The sequence below is a fragment of the Oncorhynchus nerka genome, linkage group LG13 (assembly GCF_034236695.1).
Source record: "Oncorhynchus nerka isolate Pitt River linkage group LG13, Oner_Uvic_2.0, whole genome shotgun sequence".
NCBI classification, from domain to species: Eukaryota; Metazoa; Chordata; class Actinopteri; order Salmoniformes; family Salmonidae; genus Oncorhynchus; species Oncorhynchus nerka.
In genome coordinates, this window is record NC_088408.1 from 72,878,991 (window position 1) to 72,906,540 (window position 27,550).

At 43.1% G+C, this 27,550-nt stretch overlaps 1 protein-coding gene across 1 annotated transcript; it reads right to left on the reverse strand.

The window, feature by feature from the left end:
- Positions 1-558: 558 nt before the first annotated feature.
- LOC115140058 (rabphilin-3A-like) lies at positions 559-11,883 on the reverse strand. The gene is made up of 15 exons (XM_029678107.2): positions 11,761-11,883; positions 11,411-11,540; positions 11,140-11,223; positions 10,406-10,580; positions 8,879-9,064; positions 8,567-8,749; positions 5,891-5,970; positions 5,655-5,729; positions 5,277-5,386; positions 4,973-5,099; positions 4,816-4,872; positions 4,482-4,636; positions 4,158-4,239; positions 3,875-3,971; positions 559-3,768 (listed from the first exon to the last, which is right to left on the reverse strand). The coding sequence occupies exons 1-15, from the start codon at positions 11,787-11,789 to the stop codon at positions 3,638-3,640; spliced, it is 1,701 nt and encodes a 566-aa protein (XP_029533967.2). The 5' UTR covers positions 11,790-11,883; the 3' UTR covers positions 559-3,637.
- Positions 11,884-27,550: the final 15,667 nt, after the last annotated feature.

A 27,550-nucleotide genomic window follows, 5' to 3' on the forward strand; every position in this document is an offset into this window, starting at 1 on the left:
ATTTGGGGTGTGAAAGTCATATGGGGAATCAATACCGTTTATAGGCTACATTAAAAATACTTTTTCTATGAGTGCATTTTTTAAGCGGAATATGTAACTTACATTTTTGTTTTTATTTATAGGTATGTATTCAAATACTGTATATTGTATAATACATACCCATTATCCCCACTAATGGCACCACATCAAGTAAATAAGTTTGCATCAGAGGCTGGTGAGGAGAGCTATAGGAGACAGGCTCATTGTAATGGCTGGAATGGAATTAATGGAACGGAGTCAAACGCAAATATGGTTCCCATATGTTTGATGATTTCGGTACCGCTCCATTAATTCCATTTGAGCCCATCCTCCTATAGCTCCTCCCACCAGCCGCCTCTGGTCTGCATGTAACAACGTTATTACTTGGATTCCAAATCCTTGTCTTCACATGGTAAAAAGTAGGGTAAACAATTTGAGACCTGATGCAAAAGAAAAATTGACAAGCAAGTAGTATCAACACCACAAAGAAACACAACCTACTTATTATCACACCACAAAGACCATAGACAGTACACAAGATAATGATCTCAAGTTTGTCCATTTCAGATAGCTTTTATTGATCTGTGTAAACCTAACTCCTTGTAAAATCTTTACATGCAAATTCATTTGCAAACATACATAGATATTTAAATGTATTTTCTCTCCAGTGCATGCACTACTTATTTACAGTTACATAAATAAAATCAACAAATAATTTAATTAAATACTGTAGGCAGAAAAAAATAGAGAACAGTTGTGTCCTCTTTAGGTTTAGAGATACTTACTATCTAGAAGAGAAAATAGAAACTAATGAAGGTTAAAGACCACTGAACTGGTTCCAGAACAGAACAGGTAGGCTACAGTAGTACTGTAGAACCAGTGAAAATCAAGTGCATACGCAACAAAATAATGTTGAAATTGTGGCCACTGGTGGACAACAAGACAACACAGTTCAGACAGGCTCTCATTACTGCGTGAGCCCCTGGTTTTACCCATCAAAGGAGGAGACCGAGCACTTGGTGAAAAGGCATCACTCTATGGATGAGATTAATCTCCATTAATATTCTGCCTTCAGGAACTAGTCGGTGAGATCCATTTATTAATGTGCCCACTGAGTGTTATCTGAGCTCTGGGTACAGGGTCCTAGCTGTGCTCTCATCCCTGTCACATTACCAAGCTGAGGATGCTCCGAAGAGAGGCTAAAGTAGCCTGTCACATCAACTCATTTATAATCCATTGGAAACCAAATGATAACAGCAATAGTCCTAATATTCATGCAGCATAAATTAATGTATGTTGCGGTGGCCTCAGTGTTTTAAAAAAGCATTTGGAACAATGTTAAGGGTTGGAGACGTAAACCATCAAATTACAATAGAATTTGTATCTTAAAAAGTCTATGTATATATCATGAACCACAAGACGTCTCATGCATAGGGGTTTTTGAGAAACTTGCAAACAGTATAAATTGAGGTCATTCCATTGTATAAGGTGTGCTTTGCTTGAATTGCGGTAATTGGTCAACAGCCACACGCCAAAGCTTTGAGTGATTGGTGCAGCAGAAAAGGATGGGGCAGGAAAGGAGGGGCCCAGTGTGGGTAAAAGGGGTGGGGGTGTGTGACTGCTCCAGGCACAGAAAACACAGGGGTCACGAGCACAGTGCATGCAAGTTAAGCAGCACATTCTCTTACGACAGCCTTACATTGTCTTATTTAGTATGTCTAAGGTGGAGCAGGCTTTAAGTGTCAGTGAAAAATCTGATAATGTGCATTCAATGTAAAAATTGTCAGTCAGTAGACAACCTCTGTAAGCTGTCATTGTAAACCATGTGCAATAGGGAAGTACACACCTGTCATAGTAGACATCTCATTACTAGCCAGGGAAATTTAAAAAATCCTGTCTCCTCTCTCCCTTCACCGTAAACAAAGACCTGAACCAGATGGTCAACTTTTCAGAGCAAACATTCTCATAAAAAAATAATAATAATTTGAACTCTATAAACCAACCTGGTCTCAGAGCATTTTGTATTTTCTTTACGTAAATCTGAGACACTCCATTCAGTATGATATGGTACGTGTTGTATGGTATATATTCATTTGTGGTTTTCCATCTCCCATTTCGAATGATATGTTAAAGATTACAACTCTTATTATATGTTACGAATTTGCAAAATGCATAATATATTATGAATTTGCAAAACGTATGATATGTAAAAAATTCTAGCTAGGTGGCTAGGTGGATAACGTTAGCTAGCTGGCTAACGTTAGCTAGACTAGGGGTTAAGGTTAAGGTTAAGTGTTAAGGAGTTAGGTTAAAGGGTTAAGGTTAGGGTTAACTAAAAGGGTTAAGGTTAGGGGAAGGGTTAGCTAGCATGCTAAGTAGTTGCAAAATAGCTAAAAAGTACTAAGTAGTAGAAAAGTTGCTAATTAGCTCAAATGTAAAAGTTGTCATTGATGAGATTCAAACTCGCAACCTTTGGGTTGCTAGGCATTTGCAGTATATGCTGACCCACCCCACTCTACCTTAAGTAACCATCTGTCTTATGTAACCATACCAAACGTAACATATCATGCTAATTTGAGTGTCCTGGATTTACATGTACTATGTTAAGTCTAGTCAATGAGACCAGGGTGCTATAAACAGGACTCAAATAAGGACTAAAAGTGAACACTTGACGGAAATTGAGTACATTTTGTTTTCCAGCAGGAGTGCAATCATTCAAAATCTTTAAACTGATATTGAAATTAATAAATATGAGTTACTTAAATTGCCTATTAATTTTAGTATGTAATACATTCAAAAACAAAGAAATATACTCTCCAAACTAAATGTCATTGAATTGATTTGTGAATCATGCCCTTTTTCATAGTCCAGAATATGTTTATCCTCAATTTCATAAGATCAGCAGCATGTGAAACATCTTCATGAGAATGTATTAATTGCCATAATATTAATTAGATATCATTAAATAAACAGCTGTGTGTCCTCAGAGTGTTTTCATGTGGTTTTGCGTTCTCATACAAGTGGTAATAATACCGTATGGTGTCATTTTACCAGAAATGAAGGATTACAACCTGCTAGTCTAATGAACTTCCTAGTTCAATGGGTGCTGCAGATGTGATCCCACATAGAATGCCTTAACATATTGCTTCGTCGTCCTTTGTGCTAGTGCATTTCAAATGGATTTTTATTTTGTTTGGGATGTGTCAAGTTCAATAACACCTCCAACAGGCATGGTAGTCTCAATGCAACTGTATACTGCAATGTCAAACATTAACATCATTTTTTGCCTTAAATTGTTGATTTTTAAAGGATGATTTTAAAGTATACCATGTTTTGCCTCTTGGGGAGTCCACTTGGTAGATAAGTCTCAGTAAAGGGGGAGAAATAGGAGAAGGGAATATCACACCTGGGAAACAGGGGAGGATGGAAAGGGTGCATGTGGTGGGTTGGGTTGAGGGCATGAAAGAATGACGACAGCCAGACTACCGGTAAGTACAATAATACTCAAACTAAAATGAAGGTTCTTGGGGAGGTGTGGAGGGAGGTTAGACAGGGTAATGTGAGAGAGGAGAGGGGGCTGAGTGTAGAGAGAGAGGACTTAGCTCATGCAAGGTGGGGGTTAGTTGCTGTTGACAGGATTCTCATTCAACAGGGTGTGCCAGCGCTCTATCTTCTTGTCCTTGTTCTTCAGGCACTCATACCAGTGCTTCAGCTGCTCCCCTTTGGCTGTGATGCCCAACTGGCACCCACCTATAGCAGACCAGCAGATAGGGAGGGGAGGGTGAGAGGACTGGCACAACATGGAACAATTCAACGAGGTCTAGTAGATCTCGAATGCATCTCCTATGGATCTTACCGATGTAATCGTTGGATTTCCCAATGTCGTAGTCCCACACTGAGATGTCCAGGGTCTTCTTAGCCAGGTCGCTGTGCTTGATGTCATAGCTAAATTCCTGTAACACAACAAGTGAGAAGTCATCCCCCTCACGATCTCCAATAAATGGAATTTAAATCAGTACACAAATCAATATATTGAGGTTTTGACAGACATTTAATATTAAAAGCACAAACAAAGTACTGCTGTCAGATGGTTACTTCTGTCTTGTATTATTATTGCAAGACACCAACAGGGAACTGACCTCGTTGTACTCTGGGTTCAGGGTTTTCTTCTTGATATTTGTTTTGTTCTTGGCCTTCTTCCCCATATCAGGTTTCAGGCATCTAAACACATCACAAACAAGTCAAACATATTTTGATGTTGTCATCCTGCATTTGGGGATAGGAAGTAAATTGCAAAACAGATGTATTCTACTGTGCAAATAAATAACTTTGACATAATTCAATTTGTTTTGATATTTGAGAGAAAAGTGAATACTTCATCATGTAAACACTGGAAAAGTGTTAGAGAAGAATGTGTGTTTGTAATCACTCCTGATAGCAATCACAGTGAAACAGACACGGACATTTCGACAAATGGGTCAGAGTATCCATTGGCGTCCATGGAGGCCAGGTGAACGCAGCGCACCACACCCACAAGCAGGCGGTTCTGCTGGGTGCTGTACATGAGGGAGATAAGGATACGACCACGCTCCTCCACATCTCCACCATCCTTTCCACCCTGGAGGGAGCGGGGTGGAGTGAGATTGGGAGGTTAGAGAAAAAGAGAAAACAGGGAGCGAAAGATGGGTAAGAGAGAATGGAAGAGTGTCATTTTATATCATATCATGAAGACATGATTTGTATGAGGACACGTAGCGGTAGTCCACTTGCCCACGCATGCTGGTCATACACCAATACCTCATCCTCATAGAGCGAAATGCCTCGAGCCCCTCCAGCTGTTGCGGTCTTCTTTGTCTGTGGAAGGATATGGATATGGGTGGTCCAATCAGACATTGAAACAAATGGCACTCTTACTGTATATTTAATGTGTGAAGCAGGATGATATACTACTTACAGGGACAACTCTCTCTAGACACACGTTGAAGTTTTTCTTCTGGTTGATCTTCAGTTTCTTCAGTGCAACGCGAGTTTCTCCGATAAACTCATTATGTCCAAACTTGTCCTCATCACAGACAGAGATCCTGCATCAACCCATACAGGACATCAATAATATTGGATCATAACATCCAAAGTAAAACAATTCAGCCCTTAGAAAAAAACCATGTCAACAAATGGAGACAACAAGACAGGAATGTGGTTTAGTGTTGTCTTGATGTTTAGTGAACCCTGTGTTTTGTTTCTCTGCTTCCAGTATCCACCTGAGAGTCTTGCGCTGCATGTCCTCATCTGTGAGTCCGTGGTAGACCAGGGTCTCGTTCCATGCTGGGTTACGGGTGTTTCTCAGGGTTTTGGTGCGTAACTTGGTGGACTGCAGCACATGAGAGTAGATACAAGAGATCAAGATGAGGAACTTGACTTCAGCACTTATATCTGAGGCTGGATAGAGGCAATGGAGCTTCGTATGTAGTACATTGGATAATCTTTATGCCACAAGGTGGCAGGCTTGAGCTAATGGCATGTATCATAGCATCACAGACATCATTCTCAGATTTTTCTGAATCATGACACATGCCATAATAAATACACAAGCATATGTTAACCCCCAGGTAGAAAATAAGGGAGGTGAATTCCATCACCTTACTGGCCCCTGGCAACAGATGCAGCTTGACATATGGATCAGCCAGTCCATTGGAGTCCATGGGCTTCAGTCCCTGAGGGGAAGACAAGACAACACATACTCTTTATGTCACCAGACAGAACAGAAGGGACAAGAAGTCCCTGTAAATTTGAACTACTGCGGCAGCATCTTTTAAACACAGGCCACTTCAGTGTTATTGTCTCAGGGTGAGTAAATGAGTGCAATAGGTGGTACCTTGGCTTTAAGGATGCTGCAGTGGAGACTGTTGTTCTCCTGCTCATAAAGCAAGCTGAACTCCAGCGCGCCAAGAGTGGCTGAAAAACATCCAGGGCAGTCATTACATCAGATAACAGACAGGGTGTCTACTCTGACTGCACTGGAACACAGACACTAGCAGTACATCTAAGACAAAAGGCACTGAGTTGTAAAGAGAGTCTAGACTAGGAAAGATTCTCAAAGTATCAGAAAACATTGAGACTGCCGGCAGTAAGAGACATGAGCTTCACGCCAGAGGGCAGACAAAAAACAGGAGATCAAGCAGTGAACTGATAAAGGAGGGAGAAATGCATAATCCAACAGTGAATCTGCAGCCTAAATGGTCTGTAAACAGATTAAATACGTTATGCATCCGTCCACATATGAATAGAAAATTCCATTAAAAAGCAGCAAAATATTACTGTAATATCAAGGACACTAAAAATCACAAAGGAACACATTCAGGAAAATAATGTTCTAGTTAAAAAGACAGAAATACCCCAATTCAAACAGAATATGAAACATGTAAATACAATGGATTGATAAGAGTAAAAAGTACTGGACATTCAGCTACAGAGCAGTTGAATGGGAGTATTTACATAGATGTTAAGGGGGGACAAAACTGTGATGATACTGATAATCAATAGGTTTAAATCTATCATCTCTTCATTTAAAACAGTAAACCCCCAACAGCTCCAAACCACCACCACATTGTAATGGTTGGAAGGCTAGCTTTTAAAACCTGCAACTCCAGTAGTCCAGTGCACTGAAATCTCTCTAACTCCTACCAGCCCTTACACATCCCGAGCTAATACAATTTCAAATGGCTGGAAAACATTAAGAGTACAGACAGACAACTGAAAATGCACAAATGTAATTTGTATGATATAATGCCATCTCCAGTAACTACAGTGCCTTGATACAGCCACCACCATGCTTGTAAATATGAAGAGTGGTATTCAGTGATGTGTTGTGTTGGATTTGCCCCAAACATAATGCTTTGTATTAAGGACATCAAGTTAATTTCATTGCCACATTTTTTGCAGTTTTACTTTAGAGCCTTATTGCAAACAAGATGCATGTTTTGGAATATTTTTTATTCTGTACAGGCTTCCTTCTTTTCACTTTGTCATTTAGGTTAGTATTGTGGTATAACTACAATGTTGTTGATCCATCCTCAGTTTTCCTGTCACAGCCATTAAACGTTGTAACTGTTTTAAAGTCACAATTGGCCTCATAGTGAAATCTCTGATTGGTTTCCTTCCTCTTCGGCAACTGAGTTAGGAAGGACGCCTTCATCTTTGTAGTGACTGGGTGTATTGATACACCATCCAAAGTGTAATTAATAACTTCACCATGCTCAAAAGGGTATTCACTGTCTGCTTTTTTATTTTTACCCATCTACCAATAGGTGCCCTTCTATGCGAGGCATTGGAAAACCTCCCTGGTCTTTGTGGTTGAATCTGTGTTTGAAATTCACTGCTCAACTGAGAGACCTTACATATAATTGTATGAGTGGGGTACAGAGAATAGGTAGTCATTCAAAAATCATGTTAAACACTATTATTGCAGACAGAGTCCATGGTACTTATTATATGACTTGTTAAGTCCATTTTTACTTATTTAGGCTTGCCATAACAATGGGGTTGAATACTTATTGAGTCAAGACATTTCAGCTCTTCCTTTTTTAAATATATATATATATTTTTTTTTTTAAACTGACATTATTGAGTATTGCGTAGATCAATGACACAAAATCTCAATGTAATCCATTTTAAATTCAGGCTGTAACACATCAAAATGTAAAAAGTCAAGGGGTGTGAATACTTCTGAAGGCACTGTAGATGCAAACTAATGATGTACTACTACCAACCCTTTATACCATTGAGCATACAGAACCAGGACATCTCTGAGTAACTGATCCTGCACAACAGGACCTGACTGTCCTAGCACTGCCCACTCCATAGATAACTACAACCAATGAAGCCTCCGCTAGTTCTGCCATAACATTTGGGAACTAATCAAACACAAGGGAAATATAGATCCCGTCAGAGCTCTCGTATCACAAATACTGTGTTCTGTGCTAAATTCCCAGACCTCAAAGTAAATTAAAGCCCCATCCCCCAGGGAGAGAGGAAAGGCTATTCACCGCTAAAGGGATGGAACATGACGTGCGACTGGCATGACACGATTCCCATCACTCAAGGGAGACATTTTAAAAAATGGTTCCATTACAGTTTCTCATTACAGACTCACTATTGACTCGTTTTACATCCTCTTATACTTTACTTCCAAGATATTGATTCACATGCTTGGATAATATATGGTGGGTATCGTATATCATCTCCAATAGAGCTTCATGAATTCTACTAGAAGGATACACGTTGGCTGCTAGTATTATTAGATGATTCATATGCTTAGAATGCTACAAAGACCACCGACTCAAAAGAGTAAGAGATCAAACATGGAGATGTTACAACAGACTGGATAAAAGTGTCTGCTGAATGACTATGTAAACAAATAGAAATGCAAAGAGCAGAGTCTTTATATGTTGACTTAAAACAGCCTGGAATACGTGGAGAGAGATCGCTGAAGCAACAGACACAGAGCCCATGTTGTAGAGGTGTAAGTTGGAAGGACAAGATGGTCACTTACTGGCCTCATCTGAGTCACAACTGTTTGCATCCTCCTCCTCCTCAGGCGGGGGTGCTTGTTGTCGAGCAGGAGGGGGGTTGTAGGAGGCAGGCTGTCTCTTCTCCTCCCGGATTGCAGGAGTCACTCTATCCTCCGCTGGAGCAGTGATAGTGGAGTAGCCACCTCCCTCCATCTCCAGTGGAGCTACAAGCACATACAAGGTAATGATTTGTTTTTTATGCGTTGGTCACTCATAATTCCATCCTCTATGAATGAAAAGTGTGTTTCAGTATCAAGGTCTGGTCTGGTGATGTGAGTCCAGCTTTTCCCTACCCTGCTTGGCTGATGCTGCTGGAGGGGGCCTGGAGCTCTGGACTGTAACAGCCTTCTGCAGCACCACTGGGCTGTTCTGGGCACCTCCCTCAGTGTAGCCAGGACTAGCCCCACCAGCGGCAATGCGAACCTCTCTCGGCTTATGGGCCACAGGTGGTTTGCCAGCACGCCCCTGTGCCTCTGGTCCTGCAACACACATGCACACATGAACAAGCGTGCACACATATAGGCACACACACACACACACACACACACACACTCACACGTCAGTGTATCACTGAGACTATGCTGCAGTGGAATCCATAATTCTCCCTAGTCTCTGTGAATCCTTTTGATGTTGCAGTTTTTCCAATGCACAGGCATTGACCTACATACAGTACAACAAGCAGTGGCAGGCAACCTTGATCACATCATGAAGCCTGTCTTTTTACTCTACCTTTCCCCCTTACTTTCTTTTATGAGGATATCTCACTACAATGGCAATGACACTGCTGCAAATGGGAGCAGATTGCCAGGGCACCCTGGAGGTGCCAGGCTTGCCCCAGCATGTACTTCCCACTACCTAACTGAAACCACCCACTCCTGGATCTGGCTGTCTGGGAGGAGGTGGCAGTGCCCATGCTGTGAAACAGATCTGGGCTTTCATGGTAAGGATGAGAAATGAATAACAGAAATACATGTTTGGAGGGACTGGAAGCCAGTGGGAGTTCACAACATCTGATGATGTTTGTCTGATGAAACTGGAGAGATGGTGCTTTGAGAGAGTGGCTATAGGGCAAGTATGGTACTCTAATGTACAGTACTGGGTCGAGGATTGGGTTAGGATGGTAGAATGATTAGGTTCTGTTGAAGTAATACTGGGGTTGACTGAATGACTCACCTGCTCCCTGCTGGCCATAACTAGGAGCGTGACTCTCCTCTGGACTTGGGAGATAGGCAGCACAGGACACTGAGTCTTTCTCACCCCTACAAACTCTTACTTCTGCTTGGTCTTCTGTAATGTTTCGTATCCGACTTCATCACGGGAGGAAGCTGAGGGGAGGATGACTCATAATAATGGCTGGATAGGAGTAAATGGAATGGGTTTTCATTCCATTCCATTTATTCCATTGCAGCCATTACTATGAGCCCCTCCTCCCCAATTAAGGTGCCACCAGCCGCCTGTGGTACATGTTCATGAATTAGGACCTCTCCTGTGTGTACATTGCCCACTGGGATACGTTGCCAACAAAAGACAAAATAGGTCTGCTAAATTTAGAAATCTGAAATCAGTTTTCATCTTCGCTAAAGAACATTGTAGATACAACTCAGGCTTTCCGTTGCTTTCTTTTTCAAGTCGTTTTAGAATGTAATATTGAGTTCAGGGCAACATAATTCCCATTTAGCTATAATTAGTTCGCTGAATCTGTTTCATTCTGCCGGCTAGTTAATGAAAACAGACCAAGTCTGTATCTACTTTGCCACTCTCACAAGCCAAGAAAGCAATCAACCTGAAACAACTCCCACAGCTCTGTCTGGCCTGGTTACCTCTGGCCTGTGCCTGTGGCAGATCACCAGCAGCCCTGGGGTCAGAGGCTGCTGGCTCCTGGGGTTCTGAGGCCCGCTGGGCGCTTGACTCTCTGGACTTGGAGATGGGCATAGGCGAGGGCAGGAACTGCTTGGGGAAGCCTTTAAAGAACCAGGCACCAGATCGCTTCCACACCTAAGAGATGATGAAGAATCTTTCATCTTTCAGATCCCCAAAAGCTGATGCCATGACAACAGCTAGTCTCATGGGGTCCAAAAAGAATGGCCTGCATCATACAAGCTTTAACACTGACACCTACAATCTTAGAAAAAAGGTGCTATCTAGAACCTAAAAGGGTTCTTCGGCTGTCCCCATAGCAAGAGCCCTATTTTGTTCCAGGTAGAACCATTTTTTGTTCCAGGTAGAACCCTTTTGAGTTCCATGTAGAACCCTTTACACAGAGAGTTCTACATGGAACCCAAACGAGTTCTATCTGGAACCAAAAAGGGTTCTACTTGGAACCAAAAATGGTTCTCCTATGGGGACAGCTGAAGAACCCTTTTGGAAGCCTTTTTTAGTAAGAGAGTACACTCACTGTTAATCTCCCTGATCCCTTGTCTCGCTTGAAGTAAATCGTCACTTTGTATTTTTCACCCACCATGTCTTTTAATTCACTATGACACATAGTGTAACATCACGCTATGACATATCCCTGTCATATCCCTGTCACCATGTGTTTCACAGAAACACTCACCTCTCGCTGTTCACTGCAGATCTTGCAGAGCCACACAGAGCACGGCCGGCTCCCACTCTGCACTCCACACTTGGTGCACATGTGCTACAGTAGAGGAGACACAGGTTCACAAAGAGGTCACAATGTCATAAATTACCGTACCATTTCATTGCTCAGGCTCTATTGTGGCCTAACATGGTCCGTAATAGCCTATCAGAGCAAAAGCTTTAGTGCCTTTGCCTTCTAGGGATGGGCCAAAAACCAATCTTTCCAGCCCCCGTGCTGCACATACCTTTTTGCAGTCCTCACACACCACTGAGCTGACCCCTGGCACACCCAGCTGCTCCCCACACAGCAGACAGCGGTTCACCCCGTCCCCACACACCGTCTTCTTCATGTCATCTAGACGGTTCACCAGGCGCCTGCAGCAGTTGGGACAACTCTCATTACAGCCAATTACTAGTAGAACATAAAGTTCAGTTGGATAAATGTGGTAATGATAGTCCAACTGATTGAATAATGTTGTCTGTAATTCTATCATCTTGTGCAGCATTTTTGCAGAGCTGAAAATGTAACAACACTGAGGTATGCAATGCAATGGAGCTCCAATCTATTAGCTCAGAATGTCTCTTCAGTTCTCACCCAATTCTCTCCTGCTCCATGGCCTCCATCTTCTCAGCGCGGGCGATCACACCGTTAATGATCTCCTTCTCCTCGTCAGTCAGGTCCGGAGCGCCGGGACCAGGCCTGACCTGGTTAGTCCAGTTACCCCTGACAACCACACAGGAAAACTGTCTGGGGCTGAGGCTTGCATGGTTTGCTAGTCCAGGTCAAACCCTCAGACATACAGTGTGAAATCAAATGTACATGCAAAATAACGCTCAAACAGAAGAGTGGACAAATAGACAGTGGTATGCAATAGACAAAGAGACAGCGGTATGCAATAGACAAATAGACAGCGGTATGCAATAGACAAATAGACAGAGGTATGCAATAGACAAAGAGACAGCGGTATGCAATAGACAAATAGACAGCGGTATGCAATAGACAAATAGACAGCGGTATGCAATAGACAAAGAGACAGCGGTATGCAATAGACAAAGAGACAGCGGTATGCAATAGACAAATAGACAGCGGTATGCAATAGACAAATAGACAGCGGTATGCAATAGACAAAGAGACAGCGGTATGCAATAGACAAAGAGACAGCGGTATGCAATAGACAAAGAGACAGCGGTATGCAATAGACAAAGAGACAGCGGTATGCAATAGACAAATAGACAGCGGTATGCAATAGACAAATAGACAGCGGTATGCAATAGACAAATAGACAGCGGTATGCAATAGACAAAGAGACAGCGGTATGCAATAGACAAATAGACAGCGGTATGCAATAGACAAATAGACAGCGGTATGCAATAGACAAAGAGACAGCGGTATGCAATAAACAAATAGACAGCGGTATGCAATAGACAAATAGACAGGGGATGTAATACAAATAATACCATAATGGCATAATGCACATTTGCACATTGTACCAACACCCCGTCATTGTGTCTAAAACATATGTGAACATACAATCATTCACGAGTGAATCTACACTTACCTATAAACATACCGTACATACACAAACACACACTATAATAGTAGATTGGAGCAGTGCAGAGGGGGGAAGATAAGAGAGATGGAGTGAGAGCTTTTCTACTTACTGTTCCTTATCACTGAGTCCCAGCCAGGGCAGAGATGAGAAGAAAACAGACAGGAGAGGAAAAAATAGATTATTTCCTGGGAAGGCATGGAAGGGTTAACAGCACCATGAAGGGTTAACTGCACCGTGAAGGGTTAACTGCACCATGCAGCAGGCAGCTGTGCCCGGCGATTCCCGCAGGGTGCTTAGTGTACCCAGTGTTCCTGCTGTTCTGTCACCAGTTCTTACTTGGCATGCATGCTCCTCTGCCTGTCGTTGGGTACCCAGCGGTCCGAGCTACCGCCCATCACTGCGTCCGTCATGGCTGCTGCACTATAGCCCTCTGCAGGTGGACACACACAGAGATGAGACACACACAGTTAAATGATAGATGCTACATACAAGAAGAACTTCTTATACTGAAAAAATATATAAACTTTATGAGATGAAATAAAAGATCCCAGAAATGTTTGTTTTGTTTACATCCCAGAAATGTTTGTTTTGTTTACATTTTGTTTACATCCCTGTTAGTGAGCAATTCTCCCTTGCCAAAATAATCCATCCACCTGACAGGTGAGGCATATCAAGACACTGATTAAACAGCATGATAATTACACAGGTACACCTTGTGCTGGGCACAATAAAAGAGCACTCTAAAATGTGCAGTTTTGTCACAACACAATGCCACAGATGACTGAGGGACCGGGCAATTGGCTTGCTGACTGCAGGAATGTCCACCAGAGCTGTTGCCAGATAATTTAATGTTCATTTTTCTACCATAAGCCGCCCCCAACGTCATTTTAGGGAATTTGGCAGTACGTCCAACTAGCCTGTTCAGTGTTGTAACCGACTTCAGTGGCCAAATGCTCACCTTCGATGGCCACTGGCACGCTGAAGAAGTGTGCTCTTCACAGATAAATCCCGGTTTCAACTGTACCGGGAAGATGGCAGACAGCGTGTATGGCGTTGTGTGGGTGAGCGGTTTGCTGATGTCAACGTTGTGAACAGAGTGCCCCATGGTGGCGGTGGGTTTATGGTATGGGCAGGCATAAGCTACGGACAACGAACACAATTGCATTTTATCGATGGCAATTTAAGAGATACCGTAACGAGATCCTGAGGCCCATTGTCGTGGCATTCATACGCAGCCATCCCCTCATATTTCACCATGATAATGGACGACCCCATGTTGCAAGGAGATGCACACAATTCCTGGAATCTGAACATTTCCCTGTTCTTCCACGGCCTGCATACTCAGACATGTCACCCATTTGAGCGTTTTTGGGATGCTCTGGATCGACGTGTACAACAGCGTGTTCCAGTTCCTGCCAATATCCAGCAACTTCGCACAGCCATTGAAGAGGAGTGGGACAACATTCCACAGGCCACAATCAACAGCCTGATCAACTCTATGCGAAGGAGATGTGTTGCGCTGCATGAGACAAATGATGGTCACACCAAATGTTGACTGGTTTTCTGATCAACACCCCTACCTTTTTTTTAAGGTACTGTATCTGTGACCAACAGAGCCATAGCTGTATTTCCAGTCATGTGAAATCCATAGATTAGGGCCTAATTTATTTATTTAAATGGATTGATTTCCTGATATGAAATGTAACTCAAAATTGTTGCATGTTGCGTTTATATTTTTGTTCAGTGTGGCTACAGAGACTCATTGCCCTAAATCACTTAGGCTGTATTTTAAGATGTGTAATAACGTTCTGTGATATCTTCATTGGAAACAACATGAACAATTCTCCTCTTGTCACACATGAAATGAATATGGGTCACACATTGTTAGATTATTACGCTGAATTGTTTATTCAAAGTTATCTTCTCATCTTTACCACAACTCAAATCAATCCATGAAATCCATGCAGGAAAGAATAACTAACTGTCAATTGACACAATTTATTGACGGTCACATTTAATCTCCCCTGCTTATGCAGCACCGACTTCAGCACTAATATTGCTGAACTCTCATCAGCAGGCAGAACCCTCTGTCTGCTCCAAGTGTGTGGGCCAGGATTGCAATGGCCTTGAATTGGCTTGTCACCACACACACTTACTCTAATTGATGTAAGAGTCTGATACTGATACAGTACATTACAATACCAACAAGGGCTATGAATAACAATCATAGCAGCTGTGATCTGTGTCAACTCTTATGGTAACAATCGATAAACCATGTCTTCCAATGTCTAGCCAATTCTTACAGTACAATCCATGTTTATGTGCCACAGTGATGCAACCACTGAGCAATTCAATCCAATGGAGCAAAGTGACAAAAAGAAACCTGCAGAAGTCAATAGGAGTTTAGTGAACTGAATGTACCTGTACGCACCGGGTGTGTGTAGGTGCACGTTCACGAGACTCAAAACTCCTAAGGGCCACCACCAGGCAGAACGAGAAGCGACACCCAACCAGCAACAAGGCGGGTCCTCGGGGAATGAGCAGGGTGGGGAGGGTCAACAATCCTCTTTCCACAGCAGCCTGTCTCCGTTTTAGAGGCTCCTCCTTCCAAGGCTGACGATAGCAGGGAACTGAGATGTGATGTGGCGTGATTGGAGAGAGCGAGGATGAGACAGAAAAAGAGAGAGAATAAAGAAAGTGTAAGGAAGGAGGAAAAAGAAAAATCATTCAATCTAATTTGTCTTCAGTTTGCTCCGATTACTCCACAGAACTCCAGATGAGCACTGCAGAACATAGCTAGAAGCGAGAGAGAGAGAGAGAGAGAGAGAGAGAGAGAGAGAGAGAGAGAAAGGTGCGGGTGATGCTGATCTGCAATATTAACTCCTGTAGGCTAAACACTCCAACTTATTCTGATACTGCTTGTTCATTGAAATCACCAGCAGAATGCACAACAATTTCCATGTGGGAGGATGCCTTATTGTATTAGCCTGGAACCTGTCACACTATGCAAATGTAGACTACAGTAAGTGCACCTGGCATTCATTCATTATTTCCCACTGTCCAGCTCGCGAAGGGAACAACATAAATGTATAACACTGTATAAACCCCATAGGCTGAGTCTCACAACTATGATTCTCCTTTACTGCACGCAAAATGAATCATCCTCTTTTGTTCAGGATGGTTATCCTGGGGAGGCAGATAGAGAGAGAGGAGAGGAGGGGGAGCAGAGGTGGAGAGATACTCAGACATACACTACACAGACACTGGACGAGCAGCTCTCACCCAGACAAAGCTTTGTATCGCTGCAGATAGACACTGTTGCGTCACTGGGGTGAGTGTGCAAGAGAAAACGCCTCAGCTGAAGTAGGTTTCCTGTCAGTGTTGGCTACACGGAGCTCATTAGCAGAGACCTTCAGGGGACTGATTCAGAGAAAGGACACGACATGCTGGTCAACAGCCTTCAACAGCTTTCTCTTTAAATTAGTCACTCAATAAGTATGATGCAAGGGTTGGCACTTAGTCTGCATCATCTTTACTATGACCCTCATTCAGTGTTGGAGAGTAAACCAGCTCGCCATTCATTCATCTCATTCAGTGTTAGTCAACCAGCTCGCCATTCATTCATCTCATTCAGTGTTGGAGAGTCAACCAGCTCGTCATTTATTCATCTCATTCAGTGTTGGAGAGTCAACCAGCTAGCCATTCATTCATCTCATTCAGTGTTAGTCAACCAGCTCACCATTCATTCATCTCATTCAGTGTTGGAGAGTCAACCAGCTCGCCATTCATTCATCTCATTCAGTGTTGGAGAGTCAACCAGCTCGTCATTTATTCATCTCATTCAGTGTTGGAGAGTCAACCAGCTCGTCATTTATTCATCTCATTCAGTGTTGGAGAGTCAACCAGCTCGCCATTCATTCATCTCATTCAGTGTTGGAGAGTCAACCAGCTCGTCATTTATTCATCTCATTCAGTGTTGGAGAGTCAACCAGCTCGCCATTCATTCATCTCATTCAGTGTTGGAGAGTCAACCAGCTCGTCATTTATTCATCTCATTCAGTGTTGGAGAGTCAACCAGCTCGCCATTCATTCATCTCATTCAGTGTTGGAGAGTCAACCAGCTCGTCATTTATTCATCTCATTCAGTGTTGGAGAGTCAACCAGCTCGCCATTCATTCATCTCATTCAAGTGAGTCAGTGTATTGTGCCTTGAGAAGAAGCTGGCATTTTCTCCTGCATTTTTCCAAATGACGGGGGTCTGAGAGCCAGCACTGCGCACTGCACAGCACAGCGGTGCCCGGGGACAGGAGAAACAACCATGCAGAACCATGTGAAGCTGTGCCAGAAAATAATAATGGAAGACAGAGGGTGAGATGGGGGAGGAGAAAGAGAGGCGGAGACATGGAGGAAACCTGAGCACCAACATCGTTGTCTCCTTCGTCATTAACATCACTCATCCCCTCATACAGGGGTGGAAAGGACCCATTTAGAAACCTGTGACTCAAAGTGACTAACAGGATAGTCCATAGGCCTACTAGTGTGTGTCATTTAGGAGCTCAGCCTCACGTCCCCTCCAACCCAACCTGTTCGCAGGGGAGAGATAAAACGTGTTTCCAGCAATGTTCCAATGGTGTTCCTGAACTACTTGAATGTACAGCTGTAAAACAAAGGGGGAAAAAAGATGTCAAACTCTACTAGGTATAGAATGACTAGCTTGCTCCCTCCCATTGTAGTATGAATTGGACACTGACTATAAAACTTGCTTTGATCTTTAAAAACTGGGGAGGGTGAGCCATGAGAGGATTTTTGAGATACATCATACAGTAAGTACCATTACTGAAGCTCTGACTGCAATGGACACACCGCTCTGCCAAGACACACTCTCTCTCTCTCTCTCTCTCTCTCTCTCTCTCTCTCTGTCTCTCTCTCTCTCTCTCTCTCTCTGTCTCTCTCTCTCTCTCTCTCTCTCTCTCTCTCTCTCTCTCTCTCTCTCTCTCTCTCTGTCTCTCTCTGTCTCTGTCTCTCTCTCTCACTCTGTCTCTCTCTCTCTGTCTCTCTCTCTCTCATAACAGGGAGCTGACTACCTTGCATCTTTTTATTACAGCACACAGCACAATATCAAGACCATTATGACCACAATCACTTCCTTTCATTTCCAAATGGCACTGGGTTATGTCCCACCTTTATATCATTTTTAATGGAGATACACCATTACAGGAGTCCTTCTGCACTGAATTTCCAGCATAATAATTCCTCTGCCCTGCTCTGAGACAAGAGAGAAATGCCTTAAGTGGGTTAATGAGACTCTGAGATCAATGCAAACTCCCACGATTGGTTTTAGTTTAATTAATCATTCATCGGGGTAGTGTTCCTATTGTGACTCACAGAATTGAAAGTTATTTAGGGGTGGAGCTTGAAAAAGCCTGTGTCCGGCTTCAGGGCACTGCTGCTACAGCCGCCAGCCACCACCCACCTACCTACATGGCTTGCCATTGGCTGTTGTTGACTCCCTGAGGGTTGATGTGACAAAAAAGGGCTGTACTGCTGAGCTCCACAGCCAATCCCTTTTGAGAGGTATTGATGGCAAGTTGATGCATTAATCACTCTTCTGTTCAAGGGGCTTTGTGTCATCATTCCACCAAGAATCACACTATAACCATAAGTTAATTTACATTACACACACAATAGATGTTGATGTGAGAAGCACAAAAGCACACTTTCCCACATGAAATATTACATTTCTGCCATTAAGTTGCAATATGCTAAGAAAGGACCACCATGCTCCCAGAGTCTTCAGTAAGTCTACCACAGAACCAGCTGCTGAAGGGCTTGTGCCTCTGCTCTGCCTCTGTCAACCACACCCTCCTTATGCTGAGCTGAGCTGGCCTTTTAGCCATAAAAACCTGGAAATAATGTTAGCAGAGGACTAACAAAAGCCATTAGGAAAAAAACACACTGATTGGTTGGCACAGGATGTTTCCCTGTAAAGACCACTTGTGTGTAACAGTGCTGACAAGTCCCCCAAGCCCACCCCTTATTAAACCTTTTTCCCACTATCAAACCGAACCGTACCATTCTGCATGTTACAGTGGACAGGGTAGGAATGTTTTATTGGGGTGGTTACAGCAATATTCTTGCTGGTTTCAGCACAGTCGGACTGATTCTCTACATTAACAAAAAGCACACGCTTTTAGCCAAAGAGTCTGTTGGCAGTAGTAAGCGCAGCTGCAGAGATGCTTGGTAGTGGGGTCCTGGACCAGAGCCTTTGGCATCACTGATCTGTGTGGGTAGGTGGGAGGTAATCAAGACTCCTGGGGTGTGCAACAATGGGCCTCCCGGGTGGCGCAGTGGTCTAAGGCACTGCATCGCAGCGCTAGCTGTGCCACCAGAGACTCTGGGTTCACGCCCAGGCTCTGTCGTAGCCGGCCGTGACCGGGAGGTCCGTGGGGCGACGCACTATTGGCCTAGCGTCGTCCGGGTTAGGGAGGGTTTGGCCGGTAGGGATATCCTTGTCTCATCGCGCACCAGCGACTCCTGTGGTGGGCCGGGCGCAGTGCACGCTAACCAAGGTCGCCAGGTGCATGGTGTTTCCTCCGACACATGTGGTGCGGCTGGCTTCTGGGTTGGATGCGCACTGTGTTAAGAAGCAGTTGTGTTTCGGGTTGTGTTTCGGAGGACGCTTGGCTTTCGACCTTCGTCTCTCCCGAGCCCGTACGGGAGTTGTAGCGATGAGACAAGATAGTAACTACTGGATACCACGAAAATGGGGTAAAATTTCAAAATAAAAAAATATTTTCAAAAAAAGAGAGTGGAAGAAGCCCAGAGCGGCTAGAATACAGCCCTTCCACTCCTTGTCTTGTTTGCCCTCACACACGTTGTATATAAAGACCCAAATGCTCCGTTCATGGAAATGAACATTTCCATTTCAGAATATGAATATGAAAGTTTCTGGCGAAAAACATAATTATAATTCAGTGATAAGAAGCACTGAAGCATCCAACGGGCAATGGGCTGATGCAGCCAATCTTTAAAAAGCCATCTTTACAGAAGTGTTTGTATATCAGTCATGGTATTTCCTTGAAAGGTACTCTGAAATAACCTTTTTCTTACTTTTCAACAAAGCAGTGGTTTCTGTTTGGGAAGCTTATCTTTGGGCTTTCCTAACTATCAGATTATCAATTAAACAATTTCATATAACAACATGTGGAACGAACATGCCCCTCCGACATGTAGAACAACTCTATTTGTGGAATTTTTATCTTCAGTGTTTGGCAACTGAATGTGGTTATAACGAACATCCATTACTTGATGCTGAAATTACATTTTGAATATTTTTATGAGGTTTGATGAATGATTTACATGGTCAGAGTCGCTCTCCCATGCTCATACTCACTTTGGCTCATTCATCCTCTAACTTCCACTCCCTATGTTATCCTTAAATCTAATCAACTTTCTCATTATAACCGATGAAACGCCGCATTCCAAAATTGTATCTTTGTCATTGGGATCAAATAGTGCTTCTGGCGTTAATGTGTTCTGGGGAAATGGGCAGGGGACTGGGGAGGCCATTGGTTTGAATGAAAGGCCCATTCTCCGTCAGCCAAGCAGGAGAGGGGGGTGAGATGGTGAGATAGCAACCCTGAGGCCTACATATGGACAGAACTGTAAAGCACTGCACCAAGTAAGCCTCTACTGCAGGACGAAAACTTCGCTCAGCATTTCTTAATTATTTACAACTCCCACCCCATCCTCCACTGCTCCTCACTCCAGTGAAGGAGGTTCTCTTTCTCCTTTTTAAGGCCTTAGTGTGCACTTTAGTTATTCATTACTCTATCTGCAAGACATTGTGTGTCTGAACACGTACAGTGGGCTCTGGGGGGAAAGGAAGAAGGAGATGATGCGATAAAGGAGAGCTTGGCAGGAAGGAGGGATGGGGGAGGACAGGAAAGGGGCTTCTTTTGGGAGCCTGTTGGTATGCCAGTTGATGAGAGATGTGGCTGTGGTTTAGCGGAGCGGAGGGGCTCTTCCAGGTCTAGGACATACAGTACATGTCACATATGGTGCTCTTCGACCGTACCACCAGTGTTACACTAGTGTACTGTATACACCCAAATGTTATAATAGGGAAATAGTGTTTCCATAGCTAGGGCTGACACTGAGACTTGTGAAGAGAGTCATTGTAGATAATTTGTTCTGAACTGACTTGCCTAGTTAAATAAAGATTCAATTAAATAAATGAAAATAAAAGGAGCAGAATCAACAACCTCTGCATAATCAAAACAGTTGCTTTGTGAGAAGCTGTTAAAGTTCACAGTTAGCCATTTTTATGTAAATGTCATCAGAAAAATACAAGAGGCCTGACTTTGGCTCCAAGTGAGAGCATATCCGCCAGAGCCATGGCCCAGTGAGACAAGTCTTCCGACTTGCGTAGATGGAAAATTTCAGCCTTTTGGGTAAAGCACTGGGGTAAATCCTGTATGGAAATGTGCCATACAGTATTAGCCCTGTTTTCAGTCATATGAACGGGTCAGCAGGGACCATCTGTGTGGCCATCTGTGAGGAACAAAGAGGCGGCTTCACCTCTCTTCGGATGAGAGAGGATGGCCCTCCCTAGGTCTCACAGCCACCACCACTTCCACTAGGGAGGCATATTTCCAAATTCAGACCCTTTGGGTAACAAACAGGAAAGACCCTCCTGTGACCAACAAGCACTTGCGCTGTCGCTACCCTGCAGACATGGCAATTTCATCCAAATAAAGCCAATGAGAGAGGGGACTGGAGAGGGTTGGCACACAAACACATACAAATGATAAGTACACACTCACACACATACTGTACAAACAACACTTCACACATAAATAGGATGCAATTGTACCTATGGTATCTTAGCATGATGAAAACAAATACAAATCTACAGGCATCTTCAGCAAAAATCTATTAAATTCCAACATTATATGTTGCATGTGTAGGCCAATTTAAATTGAGTCATTGAACAATTGCAATCTTGACTTTGGTAACCTGAAAATGCAAGCATTATACAGACATCATTCATCATAAAGGCAGCATCCACCTGATTATATTTCAGGATGGGCTCCTCGTCCCTCATGTGCTCTCAGCTCATAGTCTGGTGACTCATCCTTGCCGTACCCCAGAAGTGAGAAGAGGGACGTGGAGATTAAACTAGAGTTGCGAGTCATTTTCCACTCATTTCCTCACTACCTCTCTCCATCTCAGGAAGACAGGCATAATCAGATGTGCATGGGGCATTACATTAAACCACGCATCTTTCAATGTCAAAATCTCATGGCTTATATTGTTACTCACAAGCCTTGAAATATGGCTATTAAACTAGACATGTTTGTACGATGCCTAAGTGGAGGAGGGAAATAGAATCGCATGCCTTTCTGTCTTTATTGTCTCTCTGAGGATAATGGCGATGCCTCTGGTGGGCCCCCGGCTGTTCTGCTGGAAATCAGCCATGAGGAGCTGGCACACTTCAGCTGCTGGCTATCTGACACTCCCTCTGGCCCCGCCAGAAAACTAGCAGGTACCATGTCCCTGAGTGTTTTTCAACAGATCCCTGTTTGCAAACAAAGAGCCCCCTCGCACCCACAGGTCTCTCTTGAAAAAAGATTTTCATCTCAAGGAGACTAACCTAGTTAAATGTTTATTTTATTTGATTTAACCTTAATTTAACTAGCCAAGTCAGTTTAACCTTAATCAACAAATAAAGTTTAAATACATTTTAAAAACATACACCGAAAGACGATCTAGAATTCAGCTATTCAGATAGGAGGGACAGGTGTCTAGGTTAAAGTTTAAGTGGCTTGTTTGTAATGAAAGTTGCTCAGTTGGCCTCAATTCTGACCCTGAGGCATTCCTCTTGATGTGACATGTTGTGTCCTGACTCCTGACATTCATGTTCAACCTGTTTAGGTACAGCTTAAGTTGCAGTGATGTGACAAGACAGGGAGATATGTTACGATCTGACTGTGTTGCATGTACTCACTCCTCAGCTTCCTCCCATCAAACAACCGTACAGCAGGATGATGAATACATCAATTGTGCACTGAAGCAGAGTGTATTGACAAACTGGTAGGGATTGCGATCTGCTTCAATTATCAATTCCAAAAACAGATTCCACATGCAAAGATTGATTCTTTATTTATATGGGTTTGGCCATTTTGGGTGAGGTTGTCAGTCAGCTTTTCTTTAACATTTAATGACCTGTGATAGGACACGCTTTGATTAAAAAAGGTAGTTTCAGCAGTTTGATTACAAGGGAAACCCCTTGGTGACAGATTTGATGATACGCTTAGGCAGTACCACTCAACACTCACTCCCTCTCTACAATTACCCCATTAGGAAAGGCTTTTGATGAGCCAACTGTCTTAATGACCTGCCACTTGGTGATGTAGTGGGATCAGCAGTGGTCCTCTCCATCGCCACAGCTTAGGTTGGTCTGTCTATTCTGCTAAAGGGTTGCCAGTGGCAACATAAGAGTGCCTGTTATCCTCCGTTAATTTTAGAACAATCTTATCTATTGGACTGAGTCTGCAGTTGATTCTCTCTATTGGGGTGTGAGCCACTTGTCACAGATTCAACCCTCATCAAAGCCAGGCTATAGATAAGGCCAGTTCTGATTCTAAACCTCTCTTTTGGGTGGACTGTGGAGTTATTGTCTCATCAATGGCCCTTCTCTTCATCACCACAGTAGCTTTCGGAGAGCTGTGATAACAAGTGTCCAGGGGAACCCACTCTGTCAATCGATCCTGATCCCATGCCTTGATGATACTTAGAGGAGTACAAAGAAAAACATCTCACTCCCTTTGGACATGGAGACACAACACACACATAACCAGTCATATAGCTATCCAATCAACAAACTGTGTACAGCAGTCATGTACGTAAAAAAAAATACACAAATTCATGCTCAGAAATCAAATACAATATGATACAGTTCAGGCTTTTATCTTTCCCCAAATATGGATTTCCGAGGAACATGAAGAAGAGGAACAGAACTACCTTTACCATCTGTGACCATGGTAACAGGGAGATCAGAAGAAGAAAGTCGGATTGATAAAATACTGTCTGTATGTGTGTGTGTGTGTGTGTGTGTGTGTGTGTGTGTGTGTGTTTTTGTGTGTGTGTGGGGGGGCGTGTGTGCATGAGTGTATGTGTGCGTGCGTCACGTTAAATCTAAATTCAGAGGAAAAATAAATAGGGGTACAAAACACATGGCTAATTACTAATGACCAGTGTGCTTGGAAAAACTCTGAGCCTGAATTTCAACCCTTAATAATGCCTCCAGCCTGATGGCCTTCCTTCAGTCCTAGAAGTAGAATCGAACAAGAACCAGTCCCCTAAGAAAGCATGGTCTAAGGAAACAAACCCAAAGATACTGGAATATGGGTACATCTGCCTTCCAGCCTTAAATTATGTAGTTCGCTTGCAGAGCACTTATCTGTCTTTTTCCAATCTTTTTTTCTACCTCTTTCATGACCACCTCTCTCTCTCTCTGTCTCTCTCTCTCTCTCTCTCTGAGAGAAGAAGCCACTCCTCCAAAACCGCCATAAAAAAAGCCAGACTACAGTTTGCAACTGCACATGGGGACAAAGATCGTACTTTTTGGAGAAATGTCCTCTAGTCTGATGAAACAAAAGTTGTGGCAAAATGGCTTAAGTACAACAAAGTCAGGGTATTGGAGTGGCCATTACAAAGCCCTGACCTCAATCCCATAGAAAATGTGTGGGCAGAACTGAAAAGGTGTGTGTGACCAAGGAGGCCTACAAACCTGACTCAGTTACACCAGCTCTGTCAGGAGGAATGGGCCAAAATTCACCCAACTTATTGTGGGAAGCTTGTGGAAAGCTACCTGAAACATTTGACCAAAGAGAAACAATTTAAAGTCAATTCTACCAAATACTAATTGAGTGTATGTAAACTTCTGACCCACTGGGAATGTGATGAAAGAATTAAAAGCTGAAATAAATCATTCTCCCTACTATTATTCTGACATTTCACATTCTTAAAATCAAGTGGTGATCCTAACTGACCTAAAGACAGGGCATTTTTAAAAGGATTAAATGACAGGAATTGTGAAAAACTGAGTTTAAATGTATTTGACTAAGGTGTATGTAAACTTCCGACTTCAACTGTAGAAGGGATTGATGGGACGTGTAGGGATAGGAAGGTAATATGGTGTGGTGTTTTTAATGCCCATAAAGAAATATGGGGAAGTACGCATTAAGATAACAATAGTAGTATAGTCGAAGAATTTATGATTAGTGTGTTCAACTGTATATATACTGTATATACCAAACATTAGGAACACCTTCCTAATATGGAGTGCTACCCCGTTGCCCTCAGAACAGCCTCAATTTGTTGGGGTATGTACTCTACAAGGTGTCGAAAGCATTACACAGGGATGCTGGCCCATGTTGACTCCAATGCTTCCCTCAATTATGTTAAGTTTGCCAAATGTAATTTGGGTGGTGACCATTCTTGACACACAAAGGAAACTGTTGAGCTTGAAAAACCCAGCAGCGTTGCAGTTCTTGACACAAACCCGTGCGCCTGGCACCTACTACCATACCCCGTTCAAAGGCACTTAAATATTTTGTCTTGCCCATTCACCCTCTGAATGGCACACATACACCTCCATGTCTCAATGGTCTCAAGGCTTAAAAAATTATTCTTTAACTTGTGTCCTCCCCTTCATTTACACTGATTGAAGTGGATTTAACAGGTGACATCAATAAGGGATCACCTATATTCACATGGTCAGTCTGTCATGTTCCTAATGTTTTGTACACTCAGTGTATACTGTATATGGTGTGAAGCTCATCTTTTCCTCCCCCTCTCACTACCCCTGTCTCTTGACACACATGGTCACATTTTTCCTCCTCTCTCGCCATTCCATTCTCTTTCTCTACAGCAGCTGATGTACATAGATAGCATGGTAGAGAGAGAAGCAGAGAGAAGCAGAGAGAGAGAGAAAGAGAACGAGAGGGTGCAAGGGTGTTGAGCAATCGCTACAGTAGTTGCTCATGGGAGAGGAGGCAACTGCAGATATTGGAAGCCGTTCATTCAGTCTTATCTCCCCTCCCCCATGTAATCGCCATGCTTCAGGACTATGGCGAGAGTTTGAGATGGTCATTTCAGGGTTTCTCAGTATAGTCAGTGTTTCGCCTAGATTTTCACTAGATTAGGCTTCCCTGAGTAAATGGACCACAGGACCAGTCCATGCTTGGTTTTAACCTCAACAATAAAACAATGGCACAACCATCAGGAAATAAGCCTTATGGTTGTGACATTGTTCTATTGGTCAGGGGATGTTTGGTATGTGATGTCTCAATCTCCTCTTCAGGGCATATTGAGAACAGGGGTGGGGGGCCAGGGGTATCTGAACCACAGCCATGTTGAGGTTAAAACCAAAACCAACCATAGACTGGTCCTGTGGTCCATTATTCAGGCAAATCAAATTTAGGGAATACTCGAGGCGAAACACTGACTATACCGAGAGAACCTGAAATGATGATAGTACTCCCAATACCACCATCCCCAACTCTTGTCATAGACTTGAAGCAATCATTTAGAATCAATATGCCTGAGTCAGGTCTGGAGTGGAGGCACATCAAGCACGGATGTGTTTCTCTCAAATCCTGCAGCAACGCCCAGGGATGAGATGAGAGGAAGCTTACTGCAACCACAGCATCTCCCAAATGACTTACCAGGGCTCTTGTCCCACATCACAACTGCAACAAGGAATCATCCAGACCTGAGAGAATGAATTGAAGATTGTCTGCCACCAATCTCATTGTGAAGAGGCACATAGGCACATGGGTGTGTAGAGACGTTGGTGGAGGAATGGAGACTGCATGAAGCTTTGCCATAATCAGTGGTTATTAATGGACCACATTATTCATGAATGAAATGGATAATAAATTCAAGTATGTCAAAGAATCATGAGCCTATACCAATTGATCAGCATACATATGACGCTGTATTTTACAACAGACAGACTGTAGCCTAATATCAGTTTTATAGAAGCATTGGTTTATGCTAAACATAAAATGACGTCAGTAAAGCTTGTACCTTACTGTTTAGTCGGCTGTATGGCACAGTATACATACTATTGGTATTTAAGTAATTTCACTCATTCAAAGCTTTTGTTAGAGCTGAAAATAATATGCTATCTATTTACTTGGTTTCATCTTCAACACGTTCATAAGGTAGATAAAAACTATGTTCCATTGGGTCCTTTTACAGAAATAGCATCATATTGCATACCATAGTTCTATGTAATAATTATATAATTTTCGAATTCAAATAAATGTTCATTGAGATCATTCAGATAAACTGAAGCGCAGCGAGCGCTCCATCAATGTTTCATGACAGAATCAGCTAGTTCCCATATGTGTGCACTATGTTCCTTTATTCATGCAACTGCAGTTGTTGAAAAGATATTGAATAAAAGCACACTGAAGTGCAGTACGTGAAATACAGCCTAATGCTCACAATAGATGCAGACCGTTAGAAAACCGTAGCAAGCCTACCTGAGATTCCAGCCCTCTCTCGAAGGAAGATGTCAGGGTATGACGCGGACCCATTTTATACTGTAGGCTACTTGGAATCAACAGCAAAACCGTTCATTGCGCATGCAACGCCTGTCACGAGCAATATTTTTGCGAAGAGGGGTGCTTCGTTTTCAATTCCTTATAACACCGTCGCTAGGGGCTGATCTCCACACAATGCGCCCTGTGTGGGCTCTCTCCTCTGTGGTAAGCTCTTGGTACTCTGGGAAGAAGACCCCTGCATCCAAGTAGCCTC

Bases quoted from the DNA above. Each gene is read 5' to 3' on its own strand.
- LOC115140058 (XM_029678107.2), bottom strand. From the start codon at position 11,789: ATGGAGGCCATGGAGCAGGAGAGAATTGG. The intron at 8,750-8,878 runs GTAGGGAAAAGC...ATGTGCTTGTAG, and splicing joins AGCAGCATCAGCCAAGCAGG to CTCCACTGGAGATGGAGGGA. The intron at 4,240-4,481 runs GTCCGTGTCTGT...TGATGTGTTTAG, and splicing joins TCTGACCCATTTGTCGAAAT to ATGCCTGAAACCTGATATGG.